The 26,403-nt window shown below is 42.4% G+C and overlaps 2 protein-coding genes and 1 long non-coding RNA gene across 3 annotated transcripts in view; 1 reads left to right on the top strand and 2 right to left on the bottom strand.

Moving 5' to 3' along the window:
• Positions 1 to 1,536: 1,536 nt before the first annotated feature.
• Positions 1,537 to 10,870, bottom strand: idh1 (isocitrate dehydrogenase (NADP(+)) 1). Its single transcript, XM_054786550.1, has 9 exons — positions 10,726 to 10,870; positions 9,999 to 10,128; positions 8,340 to 8,631; positions 7,277 to 7,379; positions 6,013 to 6,190; positions 3,410 to 3,561; positions 3,199 to 3,339; positions 2,952 to 3,114; positions 1,537 to 2,034 (listed from the first exon to the last, which is right to left on the bottom strand). The coding sequence occupies exons 2-9, from the start codon at positions 10,118 to 10,120 to the stop codon at positions 1,941 to 1,943; spliced, it is 1,245 nt and encodes a 414-aa protein (XP_054642525.1). The 5' UTR covers positions 10,121 to 10,128; positions 10,726 to 10,870; the 3' UTR covers positions 1,537 to 1,940.
• kcnh3 (potassium voltage-gated channel, subfamily H (eag-related), member 3) overlaps positions 9,723 to 26,403 on the top strand; it is a 100,710-nt gene continuing 84,029 nt past the window's right edge. The window contains exons 1-2 of the mRNA XM_054786547.1: positions 9,723 to 9,806; positions 11,854 to 12,193. Coding sequence (XP_054642522.1) covers positions 9,795 to 9,806; positions 11,854 to 12,193 — 352 coding nt within the window. The 5' untranslated portion in view covers positions 9,723 to 9,794. The remainder of the gene's footprint in view (positions 9,807 to 11,853; positions 12,194 to 26,403) is intronic.
• LOC129187381 (uncharacterized) lies at positions 11,220 to 12,082 on the bottom strand. The gene is made up of 3 exons (XR_008572399.1): positions 11,837 to 12,082; positions 11,580 to 11,670; positions 11,220 to 11,289 (listed from the first exon to the last, which is right to left on the bottom strand). It is a non-coding gene; the product is annotated as an uncharacterized LOC129187381 (long non-coding RNA).

Here is a 26,403-nt window from a genome sequence, read left to right as displayed (position 1 = left end):
TCCTTTTTCCCCTTGACAACGACATAAAAAAAATGTAATGCAAGTTAATAAAAATATTTAAACATAACCTGGACTTTGCTCTACTTTTCTAATACTGCCACCAAAATAATAACTGAAAAATGATACAAATTAACTATAATAATTAACTAAAATATATTTATATTGTAATAACTAAGACTTTACTTTTCAAATGCCTAAAAAAAACTGACAAGAGAATTCAAATAAATGAATACACTGAGTTAATTTAACATTTTGTGTCAACTTGTTCCTGCATATATTCTTTTGTTGTATTTCAGTACCATCCATCCAACCGTTTTCTTCCACTTATTTGGGTGCGGGTCACAGAGAAAGCAGTGTTAGTAGGGAAATCCACGCTTTCCGGTCTCCGGCCACCTCTTCCAGTTCTACTGGGAGGACACCAAGGCGTACCCAGGCCAGCTGTGAGACCTGATCCCGCCAGCGTGTCCAAGGTCTGCCCCGGGGCCTCCTCCTGGCTGGGCTTGCCCGGAGGACCTCACACCAGGGAAGCGTCCCGGAGGCACCCGGGCTCGATGCCCGATCCACTTCAACTAGCACATCTTGATGTGAAGGAGCAGCGGCTGTACTCTGAGCTCCTCACCCTACATTTTAGGGTGAGTCCAGCCACCCTATGGAGGAAACTCATTTCAGACGCTTGTATTCGCGACCTCGCTCTTTCGGTCATGACCCAAAGCTCATGACCATAGGTGAGGGTGGGAACATAGACAACTGGTCAATTGGGAGCTTTCCCTTCCGGCTCTTCACCATGATGGTCTGGTACAGTGACTGCATTACTGCAGATGCTGCACCGATCCGCCTGTTGATCTCACGCTCCAGCCTTCCCTTACTTATGAACAAGTCCCCGAGATACCTGAACTCCTCCACCTGAGGCAAGACCTCACTCCCAACCCGAAAGGTGCAATCTGCGTTTTATGACAGAACCATGGCCTCAGATTTTTAGTCCATGCTGAGTCTCATCCCAGAAGCTTCACACTCAGCTGCAAACCTCAGATACCTCAGCCACAGTGATGGACCTGTCCGTGTCTTCAGACTCTGCTTCCTTTAGGGAAGGTATGTCAATGGGATTGAGAAAGGCCTCAAAATATTCCTTCCACCGCCCGACAACGTCCTCAGTCGAGGTCAGCACGCCTTCGTCCCTACTGTAAACAGTGTGGACAGGCACTGCTTCCCCTTTCTAGTTTGACAGAACCTCTTCAAGTCCGACCAAAAATTGTGCTCCATGGGCTCACCGAACTCCTCCCATACCTGAGTTTTTGCCTTTACCACCGCGTGCCGCTTGGCCTGCCGTTGTTACCTGTCAGCTGCTTCACAAGCCCCACAAGCCGTATTTCAGTACAAAATGTTTAATTTTGTTATATTTTTAAGTACCATTAAAACATTAATTATTGTCACATCGGGTGAAACATAAAAAAAAGGATTTTTTTTCTTGCATGGAAACAATTTATGCATTATGCACAAATCCTGAAAAAGGATGCATTTACTGTGAGTTACAAAGCATCAGATGGACATTTTAATGAGCTTCCATATGGCAGGATACAGTACAGTTATGAAACAGAACACATCCTGTACTTAATAACTACATTTAAAACTTGTCTTGTTTTTTCTGTCAATTATTTTAGTAAGGTTAGCATCAATGAGCAAAGTATGTTGTACGGTTCAACCACTTTAGAAGTCAAACATGCACTGTCTGCCTTCAGCTTATCAATGCTTTTTGTCCATTCGTTCTTGACCGAGAGCAGTGGAGGTCCACATCCTGTTACGACTACAGCTCCCTAAGTGAAGGAATGATAGTAGTCCTAAGTCCTGGCCTGGTTCTTGCCTGCTCCGGGGGGTCACATGGCGGGGGCGGCCTTCAGTGGCAGTGTTGTATCTATGAGAAGTGTGTGTATCTGTAAGCATGATCACAGCTTGGGTTGCTTGGCCATCTTTGCCTTCAGGTTCTCCGCCAGCTTGTCCAGGAACTCAAAGGTGTTTAGGTAGTCAGAGCGCATCACGCTGCAAGCAGACGAGACATTATTATTAAGAGACTGAAATAAAAAAGTGCTATAAATTGACATTAATGTTGTGTAATGCGGACCACTGACCACTAGAGGGCAGTCGTAATATAAGCAACTTGCAAGCAAAGGCCTGACGCACAAAATTAATGAACAAAACCGCCAAATTAGACTATGGCAGGTGTCGGCAACCCGTGGCTCTGGAGCGGAATGTGGCTCTTCAGGCTCCCACACCGAGTTCTATGAACACCAAAGTGGAGGAAATGTGCATTTTCGAAAAGGTTGAAATATCAGATTCACCGCAATACCATGAATGAATCTACACTGAGTTCTGTATTGTTAGTGTTCTACCCCTGTGGTAAACTATCCATAACCATGAATATGTCCCTAAAAAGAAGCATTTTGGGATAAATGAGTTCAATTCTGAATGGATATATTCCTTTGCCTTCACTGCCAAGTAAACTGGCTTACCTGTGTGCTTGATATGTGGCTGGAAATGAGCAAATAACAGAAAATGTAACATTGAAAGATGTTGATGAAACAAGCAACTACAGATGGGCATAAGAGAGCGATTTCGGAAGTACCACGGAAGGTTGAGCAGAGCAAACATACTTTGAAGAAGTGGATGAATGCTCCAAACTCAACTAGAGCTGCTAGTGTTGTGGCTGCACATGAGATCGTAAGGAGGGGGAAGCCGTTCACAGATGGAGAACACATGAAAGAATCATAAAAATATCAGAGAGTCTATTCTCCGAATTAAAAAAGTAAACCATAATGTCACCATTATGCGGTACGGCCTAGTCATTTTGGTATTCTTAACAAAAGAAACGCCCAAAAATGTGCACCAAACTTGCTTAAAGAACACATCCACGTGCACCAGGAATGGCTGTCATGTTTTCTACTTATTCCGTCACTGACTTTGGCAGCCCCTTGATGCAGATGGCCAAGTCCTTGGTCATGAAGCCGGCCTCAATGGTCTCGATGCAAACAGCCTCCAGTGCCTCAGAGAACACACCCAGCTCCTTGTTGTTGTCCAGTTTGGCACGATGGAGGAGGCCCCTGGTCCACGCAAAGATTGAGGCTGTGGCAACAAAACAAGACGCAGTAAAGAAATCTTCTGTCATCCTCTCAAACTGCTACTTGGCTAATTGCGAGTCTTTGCTACCAATGGGGTTCGTGGAGGTTTCTTTGCCCTGCTGGTGTTGTCTGTAGTGACGCGTCACTGTGCCGTGCGCCGCCTCCGACTCCACAGTGCGTCCGTCCGGACAAATCAACACGCTGGTCATCATTCCCAAGGAGCCGTAGCCTGTAAGCAGGGAAGACTACCGCATTCACTCACATTCATTTGCTGTTGCGTGGTCTACTGAACCACCGACCTTGTGCTACAGAGTCAGACTGGACGTCCCCATCGTAGTTCTTGCAGGCCCAAATGAAGCCGCCTTCTGATTTCATGGCCTGGGCCACCATGTCATCGATCAGTCGGTGCTCGTACCAGATGCCCTTGCTCTCAAACTGAACGCGGTATTCCCTGAGGAAACACAAGAATGTCAAATAAATATATAAATAAATATATAAAAAATATATAAATAAATAAAATCTAACCGGTAAACCTTTAAACTACTATACTAAATACTAAAAAATGGTGGAGAATTTTAATGCACACAATAGTATTTCACATTCACAGTAATCAAAGTAGCTGATATCATTCACAAATAATTCAATTCAATATGGCAATAAAGATAATTACATGTAATTCCTCAAAAGTTGTGTACATAACCTGAATACCGGTAATATGTCTGTCAAAATAGCTACGCGACGTTCATTGGACACACAGTTCATGTGTTATGTCCAGTTAGCATTTGCTATCAAACGTTACGATATACAAGAAATTATCATGCAAAAGACAATGCAGCCAAAGTCAAGGTGACATATCAAAAACATTTCAGCAATGGGCGCATTTTCCAATTCATCATGAAATAATAGTTTCAGAAACGCAAGTGTAGAAAAACACGCATTTCTATAGTGGAGTTCATGACGCGAAGCAAAGCCCTCAAACAATTCACTTTTTTCTACTGAATTAGCCGCTACAATTGAATGGATAACTTTTGTTGTAGATACAGGCATCTTACAGGAAGCTACCAAAATAAATGCATAGAAGCACAATCCAGGTTTAAGCTCTAAATATGCCTCACACACTTATAAAACACTTACCAGTAATGAATGATAATGAATGACAATCGATAGAACAGATGGAATTGTCTAGCTGGTCTAGCTTGGTCTAGCTTTTAGGCTGGTCGCCAGGCTAGCGCTAACCACACTTTTGTCTGTTTTGGCGCCGCCTCCATTTCCCTCTAAAAGCAGCTAGTGGTGGTATGTGGCTCCAGTGCCCCACAGACCGCTGGATTGTCCGGGCTAGCTGTCAGAGGTTTTTCTCCAACGTGATCCACACTGCTTGCCTGTTGTAATTCCAGTAATGACCTACAATCATATACTGTGTAATCCTGATCAAAGCAAGGAAACATTGCAAGAATTACCATTTTGCACTGTTGGCTCTTAAGGAGGTTCTAAGTAGAGCTTCAAAATGCAAAAAGAAGAAATATGACTGATCCAAAAAGTATCAGTTTAGTAAGCAATTTATTGCAAACAGCCATTGAAATGAAATAGGCTGTCCATGAGCTGATCAAAAGTTTAAGACCATAGCTCAAAAACATTTGAAACTGAAGCGTCCTGTTGAAAAGCCCAGTCATTAGCACACAGACGAGGGATGCCCTCTGCTACATCTCCACATAGCATCTGCCGTTTGACGCCCCTGCACAACTGCCATTGTTCCATTGAAGGAAAAAGCACCCTGGATCATATGTCGTGTGGAAAACATCTCAGGTGGGCTCTTCTTGTCATGCCAGTAACGTTGGAAGCTTGAAGCTTTACTTAGAACCTCCTTAAGATCCAACATTGCAAAATGTAAATTCTTGCAATTTTGCAACTGGTCTTCAAATTTTGATCAGGACTGTATTAACTTGTGTTCATCTTGCTGCACGTTCTGAGGCTAGAGTGTAAGAAAGTTGACTATAGAAGCTAGGCTGCTGCAGCCACACATGCAGTGCACCGCCATCTTACACTGACATCACATTCTTAAGCATGCTTTTGTGTAAAAAAACCCAAACATTTTATGCTTCATTAAAACATATATATATATATATATTTTTTTTTTTACCGACTTAGGGTGAATGAGATGTGTTTTCTGTGTAAAAAGAGCCTATTTTAGAAAAAATATATTTAAAAAATTAATAAAAAATACTGACCACAAATCTACAAATTTGCAGGGTCGCAAATGTGGAATCGCAAATATGCAGGGATCTACTGTATGTCATAATAAAGCATAAAATGTACAATTCAGGTTTCTAAACCTGCAACGAGATGAACATAAGTTAATATGTGATGGTAAGTCGTGACTGGAATTACAACAGGCAAACAGTTTGCATGTAGAAACGGCTGCATCATCTGGGACTGCTGCCTGTGAAGCAGCAGAGCCGTGTACCACCGCTAGCCACTTTAGAGGGAGATGGAGGCGCCACAGGGGACGGAAGCGTGGTTGTAGTGAGAGCATGATGACCAGGCTAAAGGCTGGACTGTGATTCCATGTGTTTCATTTTTCATTAGTGGTGGACACCTATACATTTTATAATTTATAATGGGTTTAATACATTTACTGTATGATGCATATTATTGGAGCAGGGGTCACCAACGTGGTGCCTGCAGCACCAGGTAGCCCCATATGACTACGTGAGGCTCCTACAAGCCTTGTTTTCATTCAGTTTTTCAATTAATAATGTGAGATACACTAGAAAGAAATGCACTCTGAAATACAAAATGCAGATGTTTTAATACAAAGTGTACTATAAGTTGTGGAGAGCAACATTTTGTTAATTCTTTAGGTTCTGGTAAAACACACATATTCTTTGTGTGTGTGTGTTCATACTTCTCATAGATCTCTTGGAAGATGTCCTTGAATCGCCCGTCATACTTCTTCAGGATGGTGTTCTTGGTGCTGAGGTAGAGCGGCCAGGATTTAGTCAGGGCCATCTGGAAAGAGCTGTGAGCAAAGTCCCGGATGGACTTGTCCGTATTGTACATCCCCAACGCCACACCACCCGTGCCTGCAGATACAGTACATACATGCACACACTATAGATCAGACTACTCAACAACATAGTCAAGAGGGCCACTGTTTAAAAAAATGTTAGGGTCCGAGGGCCGGACATGAACGACACGGACAAAAAGGACATGCACTGTCCCATTACACATTAAGCTGTTTCAGTATAAGAGCGCAAGTGCATTTAACAAAAATAAGGTGCATCACAGCACTACTTCATGTAAAGAAAACAAGTGTATCCAATAAAAATCAAAGCAGTATTTTAATTAAAAATGCAAAAAAAAATGTAATTTGCAATTTGTGTAAGTTGTGATGTTTCGTCTTAAAGTACCTCTCCAGCTAAGATTCCTTCGAAAAGCGTTTACTTTAGTTCCAACACAAACAGATGAACTTCCCCACTGCACAGCTTGACGTTGATGTTCCCCGACTTCATATCAACATTTGCAATAAAAAGTGACCATTGTAATGATTAGATTAGTTTCAGCTCCAGAACCCCAAGCCCTGCTGTTTTATAACATGGAGGATACAAAGTAGATGCATCTCTGAATAGCACATGAATCAACATGGTTGGATAGTATTTACAAATCAATGATAAACTTATTTTGATTAAGAGCAATAAACCTTGAAAGATTTAAAAAAAAAAACTGGCGATGATGGACATGGACCTAAAGCATCAGTCTGAACTTTGACCTCTGTGATTGCAACATCAACCATCCTGTAAGATGTAATTGTAAAAAATGCGACCGGGCAGAGTGATAAAAAATTAATGAATAAATAAAAGTACAATAAAATACGTCCTGTGACGTGCTGTGGGCAAGCTGGACCCAATCTCTCACAGAAAAATAAAATATAGTAAACTAAAATACAGATGATATTATAGGATAAAAATCAAATAAAATACAGTACAAGTAAACAGAATAAAATGAAACTAATAAGAACAACGCGAATACAATACAATAAAATAAAAAAGATTGAGTTCAACCACCATGGCTTTCTTTATTTAACAAGTGGAGTTCTGACATCGAGCAATGATATCAGAATGTGTGATGATCATTGAATGCCTAAATGCACACACCAAGAGACTGCATACCTTCAAAATTGTGTACGACAAACTTGACCGGCTCCCCTCTTACGGGCGTGTAGATCATCTCAACTTTGCCGGGCTCGGGAACCACAAAGTCGGTGGCTTTGTACTGTGTTGAAAAAAAAAAATCAATGCCTTAGAAAGCACACATGACAAACCAATACAGTTTGTACAGTCATGAACCCTCTTCTTTGCTGACTGTAAGAGAGACAGGCATGCTTTTCAGAAACAATTACACAATCGCCATGTGACTCTTCACCTACAAGTAAATAGCTCCTGCACTGTTGACTTTGGTCTGCTTTTACAGGGCAGCCTCTCAATTCAGCCTGCAGAGACTGATCATGGGGGTCCAAAGTACAACTGATGAAATATAATCTTTGACTTTACATCTCCTGACAAGTGAGTGATAGCAACTCACAGCGATCATAGCGACCCGGTCAACAACTCATGCATTCAGTTTGTTTGAGATCATGTTTGACTCCACAGCTACACTCAAACGAGGTTCTCCTCATGGGACAATGCTACAGAAAGTAAAATGATACAACTCGCTGTGAGAACAACAGCATAACATAAGAAGTCAAAATGAATGAAACAACACAACTGCTAAGTTGAAAAATGTCCGCAATTTGGGACACTGCTTGTCGTTAAGGGGTGACAGTGGGTCCCGCTGCCAAACCAGTTGAGAACCACCGCTTTAGGGGAGTCAGAGCACAGTTAGTATTGGAGTATAGATTACTATCCACTAAAAATTACTCATCACATAGCCATTATTATCATGGATAAGTGAAAGAGGATTCAGGAACGAGGATGCAGCTGTGGTGAATTCCACGGCCAAGAAGACTAAAGTAGCACTAGAAAACAATGGTGCTAAATAGTCACACCAAGCATGTTCACTGTGGGGTGTACTCGTACTCACTTGTGCTGCCAGCTATTTAGACAATAATGGGTGTGTATACTGCTATACAAGCTGTACGCTGACCACTCAAAGTTATGTTGTATCCATCGTATTGTCTCTTAAGAAGGTCGATAGAGAGAAAAATGCTTGCTGAAATGTATTTTTTATGTTTACCTGGTCTCCATGGGCGTGCCTGCCGATGATGATGGGCTTGACCCACCCGGGCACCAGGCGGGGGATGTTCCGGCAGATGATGGCCTCCCGGAAGACGGTGCCGCCCAGGATGTTCCGGATGGTTCCATTGGGCGACCGCCACATCTGCTTCAGCTTGAACTCCTCCACACGCTTCTCGTCCGGCGTGATAGTGGCGCACTTGATGCCCACGCCGTAGTGCCGCACGGCCTCAGCCGCCTCCACAGTCACTTGGTCGTTGGTGGCATCCCGGTTCTCCATTCCGAGGTCGAAGCTGGGCGGGGAAAATGATGGAAAAGACATAGACATCTTAGAATTCATCTCAAAGTTGCTTATTATTAGCAGGCAGTGTTAACGCATAAGGGCGGCAATCAAAAAGGCATTAACAAGAACACATTAGTGTCGACCCAGCTTGGGGAGCGACCAAAATCTCTTCACCTCATTTCTCTGCTAACTGCTAATTGTACTTGTACAATTGTAATTGTACATGACAAGCTGCATGAAGAAAAGGCACTTAACCTCCAGCCCGACTAGTTGTACTGCACTTGTCACTTCCTTCTTGCGTGATCCATGTGCTGAACTCCATGCGTTGTTTGAGGGCAGCCATGACCTTTCACCCATTTCTTCCATCCGCAAACTGATGCATAACATATCACCAATGGAAGCTTTTAGCAAACCAGAACCGGTTTGACGAGTTGTCCGTGGGTTGCAAAGGCATGTGTGCTACTGACATACATCACAAACATTCCTTTTCTCCACAACCAAGCCAGAAAAGTTGGAAAGTCTTCGAGGAATGCGTGATACAGAATGACCCCTTTTTTCACAATGCTAAATCCGAGCATGAAAACAATGATGAAAGGTGTTTTTGATTCGTGACAAGGATGAGTTAGGTAATTCGGTAATTAAAGAAAATGAATTTTTGCAAAGAATGTGCCTCTAAAGTTGTACAAAACACACTGTCATGCAAGACATTGGTACGGCAAGCCCAGCGTGTTTTACGCAACCTATTGTTGTGCTTGTGACGTCACTCATTAAGGTCAAGATTGTATTGTTTTTCTATGTTTTCCTATTAGTTGTGGTTAACTTCTTTTTACACTTAAATGACAGTTAATGTGCTGTCCACATGGAAACTTTCCTAGCAGTTTTTTTTTGTTGGGTTGAAAACAATTTTGCATCCACACATTGTTGGATTAATAAATAGTTGCATCCAGATGGAAACGGATCACTGAGTGAATACATACACAAGGCATACGTACATGTGGCTCTGTAAACACGCACAGACGGAACCACGTGACATACCAAATTATAGGAGAAGGAACGCATGCGCATAAATCAGTCTTCCCTTGCTTTCCAAGGCTCGTCTAGACTTACGACAAAGTGGAATTACAGTACTTCTGCAAGTCATTTTGGAGTATAACACAAGTAAATATCAGGAGAATGACGACTGCGGTGAGTCACGCCAGTCCAAATATTCAGATATGATGTTGGCTTGTTCAAAGCTCACTTCTGGTCACGTGATGGCGACAGGTCGTTGATGTCATCGTTTAAAAATAAACTGTTTCAGGGCACCCAGAACGCCGTTGCCGCGTGGTTAACAGGCTGAAACGATAAAGTGCAAGTGCACTCTTCGGTGCTTGTTACCTGTGCAAGTCCAGCTCCAGGTAGGGGAAGATGAGCTTCTCCTTAATAAGCTCCCAGATAACACGGGTCATTTCATCTCCCTGCATCTCCACGACTGATCCTGCCTGGATTTTGGCTGCCATTGTCGAGCCTGCACATGCACACGTGATATGAATGTTAGGATTGTGAAGTATCTGTTGGAAAGTAATGGAGGGGAAAGGAAAAACTGGTTCAATGGGTTCATTCACAGCGTAAGGGGGAGGAGTGGCTACACTAGTGACTCAGCGTTAGATTATGAATGTAAAGACCAGCGCAACGGTCCTGGAGATCATCCACTTAAACTTCTACTGTTTTAAAGGTTTGACAACATAGATCTGTTGTTTAGAAGAGACCTCAGTGATTCATCACCAATAGTAGTAGCTTCTAAACACATTACTTATGAATCGTTTTGCCAAAATAACAAGCTCATGTAGTGGTGGTGGTGCAAAGATAGAGAGAAGAATAGGACCAGGAAGTAAAAGTGGACAAGATCTGATAAGCAGAACGGTCAAGACAAAAAAGGGTGCACATTTTCAAAAAACAAACTAGGTGGTTTCTTTCTTAAATCGTACAAATTGGTGCATGATTTAAAAGAGCCTTTAGCTTGCTTGCTGTTTGCTAATCCCGAACAATAGAGAAACAAAACACTTCCGGGTTCTGCTCACCATCCCTCGCCGAGACAACACCGCTAGAGCGCATATATTCTTACCTTATCTAGCGAGTATAAAGGAATTTTAAAAAAAAGGCGTGATTTGCACAAATGTCCGAGCCGAGAGCTGCTGACAGCTTGGGGGAAGGAGCGGCAGGCAAGTAGGTAGCCGGCTTCCTTCCCAACCGAGCTAGCTTGACAAGCCATTCGCCAATTAGAGAAGAGGAGGAAACTAAACAGCCAATCGTAGGTGATCACAAGACCGAACGGGCGTAGCGTTATATGGGGCGAGATTGCTAGGTAGTTTTTCAGCAATGAATGCATTTAGACTCATTTTATAATAAAACTATTTAAAACTAGAAAATAAAATAAGTGAATAAAAATGAGTGCTAAAACAAATGGCTGCAATTTTAAGCTGTGTGATGATTCAACAAAACATTGCACACTGCCTTCTACAATATAATACATTGCTAAATTACTTTTCTTAATAATAGCGACAAAATATATGTTACTTTACTACACGATTGATGATGTTTTTAAAAATATACTTTTATTCCACTAGAGGGTGGAAGATGACTGTGTATGAAGGCCTCCTCTTGTTCTCGTCACTGCAGCCATGTGGTCCTGATGAGAGACAAAAAGACAGGTGTCTTGCTTCCATTAGCAGCATTTTCTTGCAAAGCATTTCTTTTCTACAACCTTTAACACATTTGATTAAAAAAAACTGCATTGCAAAATGACAGGCTAGCATCGCTAGCATTTTAAGTGTTAAAGCTGTGTTTTGTTTAATCCGGTCGAGGGCATTAAACGTTATAGTGCTTTCTTTTGCACATGGCTAACCACACATACTTTAAAATGTGATGAATGGTGAAATTGTGAGGTCCAAAAAGTCAATTACGCGCGCAATTACGCACCCACACAAATCTCTTTGTCGTCTACCCTCCACTTTGAAAGAAGACCACATCAGGACCTTCAAGGCGTCATGTGACTCTGCATCTGTTCTCTCTTGATAACCAAGAGAAGGGGAGAAGGGAGAGAGAGAGAAGAGGGATGAGGAGGGGCTTGTTGCTATAAGACTCACTCACACACCATCAGCACCACACACTTACACTCGCTCTACCATCCTTTGCCGCGTCTCTCCGCCTTTTTTGTGCGTAAAAAACACGCTTACCTTTACGCACCGCTCAGGAAGGTGGAAGGTGCGCCGAGGCTCCCGCCGTCACGCTTACCCGCCTGGTCGCTCTCTGTTCTGGGCTCGATTATGGTCACAACCCCCGCGGTGCCAAGGTGGAGCCGCCGCGCGTTTCTCGGATCGGTGCGCTCCTCCAGGGGCTGGGATGCGCACCGGGCACCTCCCGCTTCCTGCCGAGCTTTGGGTCTGAGCAACGGGGGGAGGAGTCCAGTGCAGCCCCGGGGCGCCGAGCCAGGAGGACCCAGTCTACCCGGAGCAGGATGCCGGTGATGAGAGGGCTGCTGGCCCCGCAGAACACCTTCCTGGACACTATCGCCACACGCTTCGATGGCACCCGTGAGTAGTCACGATGTTCCGATAAACAAGTTACTTTTACACTTTTACACTTTACAAAATACTACCAAATAATTAACATTGTGACTGCAAACATTCATCATTTATTTATATTGCAATTACTGTATATTCCAATTTGGAGCTTTTGGCAAGGCCAGACAATTCAAATATTGTGGTGTGAATAAAAGCTTGTTGCCTTTTGGCTGCATGTGCACCATACAGGAGGGGGTGTGGGCACATCATGTGCACATGCTCAGGCTTCTGAGGTGACCACACTCCTTAGAGAGGTTGCAGTTCAGTTCAGTTCTGAAGCTCACTCTGAGCCTTTTTAGCTCACTTTCCTTTTCAGCGAGGGTGTTTTTTTACGAACAGACGCGATGAGCAGTCCCTGTGTGTTTGGGCCCATGCTGGGCAGGTGGGCGGGTGTGAGATGCTTGTGTTGCATTCAGGCTCTTCTGCTTGTCTCTCAGGGATGATGGTTCTTCATCTTAGCAAGACATTTTTGGACGACTGTAGGCTTCCAACTTTTGTGGCAACAGTTCGAGGAAGGTCCATTACACAAAGGACCGTCCATGTTCGTAGGAGTTCGGTGTGGAAGAACAAGCGTATCAAACACATTTGGTAATTCTGGCTTCATAAATAGAAAAACAAATCCCGCAGAAGCTGGACTTTGCACTTCCAATGGGTGGAATGGCTGTGTTTTTGTGTACTTACTGTATGACAGATGCCATTTTGAGAGTGGGTCCATTCATATTTTTAAGAAAGATTTAACCCATACATTTTTGGGCTGCACTAAAAGATACCATATATGGAGAGCCGGGCGACTCTCTCACAGACCTCTGACATCTCATGTGCTCTTCTGGATGAATTGAGGAAAAAAAATGATTGTAGAAAGTCTTCTCAGAAGAGTGAAAGTGGTACTGAGTCCTTATTTCTGTCACTTTTCACTTCTTGTAGGTGGAATGTGTCCCAATACTTTAGTCCATATGTTGTACAGTAGGTCTATTAGGTACGTCACATGATGTATATGACTTTGCACAATGGTGCGCAGATATCCTTCCAAAGTAACAAGAAGTGAGGCACGCTTTAGAGCAGGGAAATGTTTGACGTCCGTCCATTTTTTTGATAAAAGTAGATCACTCAAGCCTATCAAGCATTTTTGGACTGGACTACAAAAATGATGGCGAGCTAGGCAACTCTCTGGGTGACCTCTGGCCTCACATACAGTATGATCTTATTGTAGAAATTCTTCCAAGAAGAGTGCATTTATATGCTTTTTGTTCATATATTGTTTCGAGCAGCCATCACCAAATAGCGGACCTCAGTCCGGATACGGACCCAGTGATGGCCTTTTACGGACCCAATTAAAGTGAATGTGAACTATAATATAATAATATTAACATATAATCACGCTAGCGGACATATCTCAGCGGCAGATTGCGGGCATAATGACTTCAGTTATTATGATTATGTGGTGGCAAAGGCGGTGACGTCACTCAATGAGCCAATGAAGTTGTTTGTTTACTTCCTGAGAAGTGAATGAGAGAACCATGGCTTGCTTCAAAGTAAGAAAGTTGAGAGAGAAAAACAAACATTTAAACGTGAATAGATGGACCGACATATGTTCATTCTTCCAGAATCCAGTGCAAAACCGCTGCGTCTCATACGCTTTGAAACTGTAGCGCTGGTCAACAGAATGTGACACGCCATTATGAGACGAAACACAGATCATTCGAGGGGAAGTGTCCGCCGAAGTCTGACGTGAGAGCGTGGATAATAACGCATAGCCTAGTATGAATAATATACGAGAGTCATAACACATTCCTTTACAACACGGCAACATGCAAATGAGTGTTCAAGAAAACACAAGAAAATCGGAAACTTTAACAGAGGACGTGCTGTTGCAGATATTATTTAAAAGTGACACATATTCAATTATTATTATTTATTATTTTATTTATAGCACTGTTTGGACAGTCAAACCTCTTATTTATGTGACATTTGGTCATGTTTTCTTTTAAACACAACATAGGTACCAAGTTAATTGTGTATAATAATTAGAGCAGTAGGGCCGCATGTTGGCCAACACAGTCACAGTCTGCAGATCGGGAAGACCTGGGTTCGATTCTCCCTTGGGCATTTCTGTGTGGAGTTTGCATGTTCTCTCCGTGTGTGCGTGGGTTTTCTCCGAGTACTCCGGTTTCCTCCCACATTCCAAAAACATGCATGTTAGGTTAACTGGAGACTCTAAATTGTCCATAGGTATGAATGTGAGAGTGAATGATTGTTTGTCTATATGTGCCCTGCCATTGGTTGGCAACCAGTCCAGGGTGTACCCCGCCTGTCGCCTGAAGTCAGCTGTGATAGGCTCCAGCATGCCCCCGTGACCCTAAAGAGGAGAAGCGGTATAGAAAATGGATGGATGCAACAATAGGGAGATGTGCAGGGTGCTATTACGTTTGATATTCATATGAGCTGGTATGCTCCATGCAATTTAAGGCAAAATTAAGTTTGGATCCTCGATGTGAAAAAAAATGATAATAAACAGACCTTACTCAATTTTAATTGAGTAAGAATTGTTTAGAGTATGTCACATACTGTACATGATTTAGCACAATGGTGCTCCAACATCATCTGAAGTAAGAATCAGTGAGACACTATTTGGAGTGGAGTTCCTCAGGGACATGGTTGAGGACCATTCATTTGTTTACTATAAAGGCTGAACCCTCCTTGACTTTGTAGCAGTTTTAGTGACTTTTGTCTGACCTTACAAATGGACATTTTTTCCATTTGTTTTTTCCAGAAGAGTGGCAGCTTCACAAGGGGTACCGAGTTCCAATGTGACTTCCTGTGGGTGGAATAGCTGCACGTCCCAATACTTTTAGTGTGTTCCACTTCATCCATTCTCTGTCTAATGACAAAGATTTGCATCTCCAATATAATAATAATGTCATCTGCATGATTGGAGGGGGTGCACAGTGCACACACTTGCACCATCACACACACACACACATTGACGAGACAAACCAAACAGAAGGGACGGTGGATGGGGGAAACGGGGAGATGAAAACCATGCCTTTGTGTCTCAACCTTCCGTCACGTCAAAACGACGCTCAGCTCACCGCTTGTCTCGGAGAGTGTGTCCCTCCCACTGGCCAATGTGCTAATAATTACACATCTCCAGCAGCAGCGTGTACAGTCATTGTAATTAACTGCACTGATGTCAAGAATCCATTGTGGACCCCTTTTCGCGGCTGTCAGACGGGGTGGGGGTTGCGCAATATGAGGAGGATGGTTGGAGTGGAGTGGGTTGGGGGCTGGGGACCTGCTGGATGTGGCTCATGGGAGGAGGGGCTTTTCCATTATACTGCAATATGGCCCTGAAAGATGTGATGTTACTGCCTCAGTGAGACTCTTAGTAAAAAGGTGAAGGCCACACGTGTGTGTTTGATTGACGCGTTGCATACTGTATTGTACATTACGTATACCAAAAATGCTGTGATCATATCCGGGGCGTTTACTTAAAGTGCAAAAAGCACAGGGTCTTAATTGAACTCCATCCATTCATCCATTTTATATGCCGCTTATCCTGATTAGGGCATGCTGGAGCCTATCCCAGCTGACTTCGGGCGTGAGGCGGGGTACACCCTGGACTGGTCGCCAGCCAATGGCAGGGCACATATAGACAAACAACCATTCACACTCACATTCATACCTATGGACAATTTAGAGTCGCCAATTAACCTAACATGCATGTTTTTGGAATGTGGGAGGAAAGCGGAGAAAACCCACGCACACACGGGGAGAACATGCAAACTCCACACAGAGATGCCCAAGCGAAGATTCAAACCCAGGTCTTCCCAGTCTCCAGACTGTGTGGTCAACATGCTAACCACTCGGCCACCGTGCGGCCCCTTGATTGAAGTCATTGTTTGAATGAATTAATCTGTATAAATCTTTTATTTCTGCTTTGCAATATCTTTGCATAATATCATACATAGCATACGTAACATCTCTGTGTAATATATACTCTGTGTGCAATATGTGTGTTATTATAGTGTTATTCTTTATCTACTATGATTGTGTTACTTTCCTCTTTCTTTTATTTCATTTTCTTTAAGACCAGTTTATTCTTTGCCCTGTTAATATGTGAATTCTTATATATTTTTCCCAATACATATTTTTATTTATATGTTTATACTATTCATTTATACATTTTTAAATGTCTTTTTTTAAAAATACATTTTTATATGTTACACTGCAAAGTAAGTTTATCTTATACATGACACATCTATTTTTTAAACGTTAATAATGATTTGGAGTACATGAGAAAGCGTTAAAAAAAACACACGGTCATTATTAACAAGTATATTGCACGACACTGCAGCAACAGAACCAATGTTGTAATAGCGGCAAGGAGCAAATAGCGAAAGGAGCAACAGCATTGATGAGTTCATTGTAAACAGCAGTACGGCAACACCAACAGCTGAGTCGCACAACCAACATTTTTAAAGTGCATCCAGAGATGGATAAATGAAAAGACAGCTGGATTCATTTTCAAACAAAAATGTTTGGTTAGATGGTTAATTGACTCCTTAATTGGAGCAGTTATGGTGTTGGTTTTATATTTAATGTAGAGAAGTGAGTGAATTGCTAAATCAATGTGTATACAGTAAATAAGGGGGTCGCATAATCCTATAGCGTTGTGTTGGGAGTATCTGTCTTACTTCCTGTTTAGCCCCTAGTTTTATTCAAACATGCGAGTGGGCGTGGCTTTGTAGAATCTTCTGCGCTTTTTTATCAATACAGCAAAGCTGGGAGGAGCATTGGGGTCATTTATGCAGTTTTCCTTTTCACTCCTATCAATAATGATGTGATTAGTTTACACAATGTGATTGATTGCCTGCGTCTTGCAAATAGAAAAATGTGTCAAATGCTTCATCGCTCACAGCACCTACTTAGCATAATTATGCTATTAGTAGATTCACGCGACTTCTCATTAAAGTCATTATTGTGGATGTGGGAACACGTGAGACTTACTGCTTTTTTGGGGGGAAGTGAGCCTGGGAAGTCTTTCCTAGAAACGCTGTGCGTGTCTTAATCAATGCTCATTTGCCTCCTTCGACAGGGCAGCAGCAGCAGCAGCTGTGTGGGACTGCATCAGTCAATCGCTGCAATTAATTGAGTGGGCCTTGGCCTGGTTCTAATCAGGTTAGCGGACTGAGTGCCCTGCTCGTCATGTTGTCATGTCCTGAGCAACGAGCTGCTGTCAAGACTGATACCGCTTGCGTGGCTGTTTTTTTTTTTTTAACCTCATGCAAAAGATGATCGAACTGCATGAAAGCTTTTAGCCAGACATATTGCAGCGCTCTCTAGTCGCTGACGTACTTGGAAATTACATTATGGCTCCGGACAATTCCTTTTGAACAGAAATTGAAGTGATTTCTTGCATAAAACCTGCAGGAAAACCGAAGCCTTTATGCCTAACTGTTAAACTCTGATCATTTTGCAATGTGAGTTGAAATACTGCGACTCCTGATTTGGTGCTTATACGTGTATAATATAATATACGTGTATACTGTACCTATCCTCACGACCCTAGTGAGGATAAGCGGCATAGAAGATGGATGGATGGGGGTGTTGACCTAATTTAGTTATCTTTATACCAGACAAAGGCTTTAAACTTCAGTAAAAACTACATTGCTGTGCATTTACTCCTTTCAGCAACTACATGCTTTATTACCCTTTATTGCTCGACCACAAAAACACCATTAATCTACTTTGCTCCGATCGCAGAACTGTATCGCTGATAAGACCCTCTCGTCTCTTACCCTCCGCAACTTCACTCTTTCATTACCGACACCACTTCCCTCCAGCCGCTTCTCATATCGTGCCCGAAAAAAAGCCCACCACCTTGCAAATGTGTATGTATGAGAGCACAGATTAGCCTTGAGGCCGCAGCGTCATGTCTCAGGTGAGTGTCCCTCCCTGCAGTTTATCTGCTTAACCTCCCGTCGCGCCCCGCAGATATGATGTGATGATAGGCCTGCTAAATGGTGATGGCTTAGCTGTTTAGTAAACTACACCGGCCATTCTCTCCATCATAAAACAGTGGCTCTACGGTCACTGAACATACAGTATAATGCCTTCTGCCCTTTGCTTGGCAATTGCTAATTAGCATCAAAGGCAATGTATTGCTGATTTAAACTAATGACACACGTAGCATTACTGTAAGATAGTGGATGTGAATGTTCTGTCCCACATACTTGAAGTCCCTGTTATTGTTGTGGTATATTTACCACTCACAAACGAAATACACATGTGTTAATTATAAATCCATTTTAAATCATTTGTGAATAAAAAAAATGAAGTTTTGGTGGTTTGTTTTGGTTAACATGTGTCTGTCTGGTTGTGTCTACACACCAGGATGCATCCATTTAGGTAAATAAACACCCCTGCTATAATTACAGAATCTACGACACATTTTCTGTGTTTTTTTTGTTTGTTTGTTTTTTTTATAAATTTGCCATTTTTGAGGATGAACTGCTACTAGCTTGTATTACGCTCTGCAATACATCCCACTGTCACAACGAGGCCTGTGATTGAAGAGGACAGAAATAACACTAATTAGCCAAGCTCTGAAGTGCTTTATAATGAAGCACACCCTCCATAACACAATGCCGAGAGTGCCATTATTTCTTTTTCTTAATTCAACAATTTCCTTTTTGCACTTAGTGTCAGATTATGAGTGTGATTACGATGATGAATATTCAGTGAACTTTTCCCCGCTAATGAATTAAGAGGGAGCTCACTGGCGCTATGCGGTAGACGCTAAGAGGCATGTAGGGTTTTGTTAACATTGTTGCTTTAAGAATCACACATGCATCTCACACACACACGCACACACACACACACACACACAGGAGCAGTGATGCTGGATGTCAGTCATACATCATGACGGACAATGGTTGCCTGCAGTGGATCATCGAATGCTTTCACCTCCCACCTCCCGCAGATATGAAGTGTGTAGGATGCAATGCATTTGTGATTTAAAGCAAACAATCACATATGATTTTTAATTAATTAATTAATTTCCTTCCTCCCTTCCTTCCTTCTCTCCTTGACCTTTAACTGCATATTAACTGGCTTCGCCCTTTATGGTCATATTCAGTGGAAGTGTCAATTAGGTTTCAAGTAAGTTTGTAAAGATACAGTGCTAAAATAGGAACCATTTGCAGGGGATCGGTACCAGCTAGTGCTGCCTTTCTCAATAGGGGGCGCTCTTTTTGTACCACTGTTGGACCGTTTGGAAAAAGAGCCACGCAGCGGTCGATGAGGATGGGGCCACGTGTGCTAAAAGTTTGCAGTAATGGCAGCAAATGAAGGCAATAAAGTCAAAGCAACGGCAGGTACATTAGACGGCCGATCTGAGCTAATAGGCTCCCTAAGCAAGGGACGGGTTGATTAAACCTGGGACTTGACTCTCGCTACATAATGCATGGAATCAGCCAGTAATGAATTGTCGTCTTTCCACTAATATTTGTCCAATCAAGTTGTGACGGTCAACAGAATTACTTCACAAAAACACACAAAACAAACGTAGATCCTCGTGCGTCAGCACTCTCAGTTTTGAAAGACAATATTAGATAAACAGCCAAGTGTGGCTTTTAGAAGCTGGATTGATGTGAGTTATGTTATAATATAGGATATAATGTACTCTCAAAGTTGACAGATGGAGCATCTGATGCCGCCCCCAAGGGTGTCTTTTGAGCTTCCCGTAAAAAAAACAACAACAACCCCACACGGCCATAATTTATAGTCGACATATGGATGTGACAGCGTTCTTAATAACCACAGGCTTTAAATGATGCAAATGTATGCATTCACATGAACATGACATGTGACTGCACAGCAAAGTGTCATAGTACTTTGACGCCACCTATAGGTGTAACATTAGTATCCGGGTTCCGATAAAAGAGCTGTGTAGAAGTAGTTTGCAATTTAACATACCAATATTATAATGGTACTGGTTAGCTTGCCTAGCTACATGAGAGGGGTATTTGTAATGGCAGGTGAGTGTACCTTTACTGCAAACCTAATTACTTCTATAGAGACGCATTATGACCACATGTTATAAAAAGGGTACATTTACCGTGTTTCCCACAGGACTGCAATATATTTATGGCGGTGGTGGGTTGCGGCGGTCGGTGATGGAAGGGCGTGAGTGAGAAAAAAATATGAAAAGCAAAACAAATATGGTTTGTACTACAAATGAACTTTCTTCTGTCGTTTCTTTTTTTTTTTAATGTAATGTCACAAACACAACTAACCCGCCGTTTTTGCGCTCGCTGCTCGATAACAAGAACAATACTGGACGCCTTCATGTAAGAGTCACCAAAAGACTTTTCAGCAGATTTATCACTCGTCGCTTTTTAGAAAATGAGCATCTAGAGGGGTCTGATGACTCGCTAAATATAAGTTGGCAACGCTGATCCCGCCTGCTTCGTCCAATTTTTCTTTGAGCACACACCAGTTTATATTGACTTTGTCAACCAAACGTCTCAGTGGCTGTTGACTGTCAGGATGAAGGCTCTGCATCTCGATGTGTAGTAGGTCGGTGGTTATGTTTTTGGTGGGACGTTGCCTTTTTGATGTCACCACTTTTTGAACAAATTTGGCATGCTGGCTCATCCATACTTGCTCATTTGGTTTGAAGTTGAAATATTCCCACTTCGGGGCTGCAGCATTTGGCTTTGCAAGCATCTTTTTCCCTCCAAACGTCAGCTATGTCACCTTGCGTAGCTCCTCACACACTTCCGCTGTGTGTATGCTAGCGGCCCCGCCTCCCCTCGCAAAGACAAAGAGACTGTACAGTTGACAAGAGGGCTCACTTTGTTCAAGCTGTTGTTTTATGAGTCCCAGAGATCAAAAACAAGCACAAGGTGAACGCTCTTCGTGCCTGTTTGGAGGCGAGAGAAGAGGACACGCATGCACATGGCAATATATTGAACATTTTTCCCACTTAAAGCTGTTGTATGGCATTGTTACGAACTTTTATCTCGCCGTCTTCCTGCTCTGAGCATGTAAACTCCGGGTGCACGTAACACATGCATTAGTTATCTTTGTTTTCAGCTAATGATAGCAATTTGAAACAGTTGAGTTCTTAACGTTAGCGATCATTGAATGTATAGTCTATTGCAACAACAGAATGACTGAAAATTGTAGGTTGCCCTTCTGAGACTGCTTTCGTGCTACGAACATGAACATGAATACGTAATGCGTGACCGCTCATCTTATTTTGGGTAGAACGAAAATTTACTAAAATTTTTATGCAGTTTAATTTTTAATTGTGAAAAATATCAACATCTTTTTGTTCAATCTGATAACGTTATCGTATTAATAACGTATGCTAGCCAGCGGTGGTGTTCTTATATTTTTTTTTACAAATATTGAGCCAGTGACATAAAGCAGCATTAATTCTCACATATTTTGAGCTAAATCTCTGAAATTCTATGACCAAATTCTTATTGGATTTACAAAAATAAACTACTCCTACCTATACTTTACTTTTTTCTGTCTTATTTTTTCTCAGAACAAGGCTTGAGGGCTCAAATGGACTACAACAGAGGCAAGAATTTCCTCTGGATGAATAAATGATCTACCTATCTACCCTATCAGTTCATAAAGAAGCCCTCCATCGCTCTCTATAATATTAATGAAGCCACGTTTTCAAGTCAACTCCTCTGTCCTCCTGGAGAGTTGAAGGTTGTTGGCGGGCTACTTGGACCGGCTTCTCTCAGCCAGACTGCCAGTTGAACTGAGTCAGAGAGCCAAGTGACCCAAACAGGAAGTGGCAGCCGGAGCCAAGGGACCTGCTGCTGTCCTTGCGACCTCCGTCTGAAGAAGACGGTTGGAAAAATAAAAAAAACGACGTGGCGACTTGCCCGAAATCTCATTTGATGTCCCTGCCCATGGCGTCTCAGCACTTCTGTATGATAATCAATTAAAGGCGTATGTGGCGTGTATTTGTTTTTTCAGAACAGGCAGATGAGCCTTTTATGGTGTCGTTAGTTGCGCCATGACTCTCCACTTGCTAATCTCTTCCTGCTTTTGTGTAATTGCTGCAAATATTGACTCTAGCGAAGGAGGGCTTTTCCAGCGTAGCGACTGAGCGATGCTAAAACACGGCATGCACCTGTTACTGGACCAGACGTATCGGCTTTGCTTTCAGCCTGTGGTTTGTGGTACACGTGCGAAGCAACAAAAGCCTTCTGTCATTATGCATATGTGTCTGTGCTCTTCTATGTTGATTGAATATATTTCACAGAAATGTTGGCTGGTGTTCCATACAAGTGATTGAGCAATGGGATCCATAAGATCCATGGGGTAGTATCTTTGACGGAATTAATAACATACCTCACGAGAATTATACATGATATGGACAAATATTGAGTGTGTTACGACGCCGTGCATGGTGGTGTCGGGTGCTATTTTCAGAAAAAGATACATAACAGTCATGCTCAATTATGACGTTGGTGAGCAAGAAAAAAAAGAAGAAAAAAGAAGAGCCTGTTGCATCAGTCACAGCAGGAGGCGGCCATGTTCCAGGTCCTGCAGTGCTGCGTGGAATGTAAAGCTCCGTGAGGAACCTAAACGAAACAGGAGGAAATGTTGGCTGGTGTTCCATACAAGTGATTAAGTGAATTGTATATCACACTTCACCCTGGCAGAGTAAATCTGTTGAGCACTTGACGGCATTTAGATCTACAATTCTATCTGCTTTAAAGGCTGGACAGGACAGGGGTAAAACCCCCCCCCAAAAAAAAAACAAGTGATTAACCAATAAACTTGGGATCCATAGGATCTGACCTGTTTACATAGGGTAGTATCTTTGAAGGAATTACTAGCATACTTCACAAGAATCCGACAGTGATAAGTGAAGTTCTGTGAAGTAGGAATCCTTTTATATACGGTAAATGGAATGTGTTTGTAGTTAGAGCACAGAAAACCTGTTTATGACCTTCTAAATACTTTTTCTTAACATTATTAGAGCCCTCTTGACACAAAGTAACACCTCTATAATCAACATTTGACTATATTACCCAATATAGTAGACATAATAAGAGTAAATATGCCATTTAAGACATACTGTAAATCCCAGACTCTTAAGCGCATCAGAATATACTGTAAGCTGCACCCACCAAATTTAAAAAGAAAAAGATCTTTGTACATATGACATAGAATATCAAATACAAATGCAGCCTGTGATCGCCGACCTCACAAATGGACACACTCCAAAATGTTTAGAAAGCTGGAATTACTTTTGTCTTTGTGGTGTGTATGACATGCACCAGTTTGCTCGACACTGTTCCAAAATCTTTCCAATGTGAGTAACAATCAGCGAGACACAATTTTGAGTGGAATTGCTCAGGGAAATGTTTCAAGTCCATTCAGTTTCTATAAATGTGGAACCCTTCTTGTCCTGGTAGCAAAAATATCAAATAAAATGTAGTCTGTGATCTCTGACCTCAGAAATAGACACACAAATGGTCCCACGGACACACTCCAAACTGGTGCAGGAAGCGCCATCAGACTGTAAGACCAAAATCCCTCCAATGTAAGTAACTCAAGCCAGACACAATTTTAAGTGGAGTTTCTCAGGAAAATGTTTGAAGTCCATTCATTTTCTATGAAAGTGGCACCCTTCTTGTCCTTGTAGAAACAATCTCAAGTGGAAATGCATAGAGTGACCTCTGACTTCACAACTGTTTCCTCTGGATGAATGAGCAAACATTTCCAAAACACACTCCAAAACTTCAGAAGGTCTTCCCAGAAGAGTGCAAGGCGTTATAGCTGCACATTTCTAATTTTTGCACTCATTTTTTTGCAATGATACCCTCAGCTCAACTAATTTATTCGTCATTCTTATTCCCCTCACAGAAACAACTCTGACTGACTGGTACTCTTAACTGCAGAGCTCTCCACCGTCAAATTAATTGGCTGCGTGTGTGAATCCACTCTGGTGTGGGTACATTCTATTCTATTCTCTTATGTGTGTGTGTGTGTGTGTGTGTGTGTGTTCGTGTGTGTTTGGCAGTGAAAGGAAAGATGGTGGGGGTCTTTCGTGCCTTACATGTGTGGTTTCCAGCCGTTTGTGTTATCGCCACGTCTCTTCATATAACTAGAGTCATAAGATTATGCAATGATGGCACAGTGTCAGATTGATGAGCGATACGTTGCATAGTGGCTGCTCGTTGCTGATGTATTACAACGCCATGCAGGGTGGTGTCGGGTGCTATTTGCAGGGAAAAAAATAGTTAACAATAATGCTCAATTATGATCCCGGCGAGCAAGAAAAAAAAGAAGAGCCTGTTGCATCAGTCACAGCAGGAGGCGGCCATGCTCCAGGTCCTGCAGTGTTTCATACACAGTGTGCTGTACGGAATGTAAAGCTCAATGAGGAACCAAAATGAAACAGGAGGAAATGTGTACATGCGATTAATAATGTAGGACCCGAGTGCCCGGGGGTCCTGGTGCCAGCAATCGCACATACAAACAGTACAGGAAGTAGAGGTGGACGAGGTACTTTATGTAGCGATGCATTAGTTGCAAATCTGCTTTTCTTTACGAGCTTATTTATAAGACATTTACCTGTAGGAGTAAAAAACTCCACATTTGTTGTCTGTCAAGTAGTCTGAAAGACCAAACTGTCCTGCACTCTGGATGCTTTTGTTTTGTTTCGCACAAATGCAAGATGAAGATAAATGTATGAAATTGTGTTTAAAATCAATGCTCTTCTATTTGTTAACCTTTACCTATGGACAATTTAGAGTCGCCAATGAACCTAACATGCATGTTTTTGGAATGTGGGAGGAAACCGGAGTACCCGGAGAAAACCCACGCACACACGGGGAGAACATGCAAACTCCACACAGAAATGCCCAACAGAGATTCTAACCCAGATCTTCCCGATCTCCTGACTCTGACTGTGTGGCCAACATGGTTCTTCATTCAGCAGAGCATGACTATAGTGCCTCTGCTGCTGCTGCTGCTGCTGCAAAAAAAAATGCTGGCTTTTCTTCTATGGAAGAACGGCAGTGACAAGCACCTTCCAGATCACACATGTCTGACCGCTTCAGGATGCAGCGGTACTGCAGGTGCCTCCCCTATGACATTTCTTTTTCTTTTTATTGTCCTATTAGCAAGAATAATGAAGTCACACTTACATTAAAGACAACACACGGGCTGTAGAAAGTCTTGGTGTATATTAAATGTTTCTACAACATTTTATTATTGGTGACATGCTAACAAACACACACCGACAAACGCAACCTGGCAGGCGCCATGATCCAACTCAGTGTGCAGTGTGATGGTAGGCAGGCACACTCGCGGCAGCCTCACTTGATCAGGAAATGTGTGAATTCGGTGATTTTGTTAAAATGCGAAGAACTATTGGAGTCATAGAGAGAGTATTTCATTTAAAATACAGTTCAATGGACAAATATTTGTTTTATGCTCGCATCATTCGTTTTTATTTTTCATCACGACTGGTGAGGCCCTGCCTCACCTGCCTCTCCTGACCGCGCAGCTTGTGTGTGACAGTTAAGAATGTTACTTTCAACATCACCTGTGAAGTTAACGTGGACATACACGGTGTACCGTATTTGTGTAACAGTGCTGAAATAGACAGCACCTCATCCTCCATGATGCTTTCCACACCTGTTGTGGTGCTGAAAAGACACACATGCAGCAGCAGCAGTGTTTTCTTTTCATCTGGTTTCTCATGCTGCTGTTCTTATTAATAGAAATAATGAACAATGAGACGTGCTAGAGCGATCACGGTGAGAAAAGGATGCTTTGTTGTGCTAGTGCTCGCTACATTTTTTTTTTTTTTACACTTGTCTGACTCACACATTGTTGCTTAGGCTGGAAAAACAACCATTTTGCTTAAATCCTGATGATGTGTAAGGTGTGAGTTGTTAGCACTCGGTCGATCATACGATAGCCCTGGCCAAAACCCTGCTTTCCTGATTACTTGGCCCTGCTTTGTTTATCAATTATAGCAGTAAAAGTCTAACTAAAAGAAGTCAGAGCAGATAGATCACCCGCACTAAAGCATGTGAAGAGCTGATGGACTGAGGAAGAAGACGGGAACATGGAATATTTATCAGGCCTTAATGGAGGAGGAGGAGGCAGTGTGTAGTGGGTAGGTG

This window comes from Dunckerocampus dactyliophorus, chromosome 9, assembly GCF_027744805.1.
Source record: "Dunckerocampus dactyliophorus isolate RoL2022-P2 chromosome 9, RoL_Ddac_1.1, whole genome shotgun sequence".
Classification (NCBI taxonomy): Eukaryota; Metazoa; Chordata; class Actinopteri; order Syngnathiformes; family Syngnathidae; genus Dunckerocampus; species Dunckerocampus dactyliophorus.
This window is presented reverse-complemented; position numbering and strand designations above follow the sequence as displayed.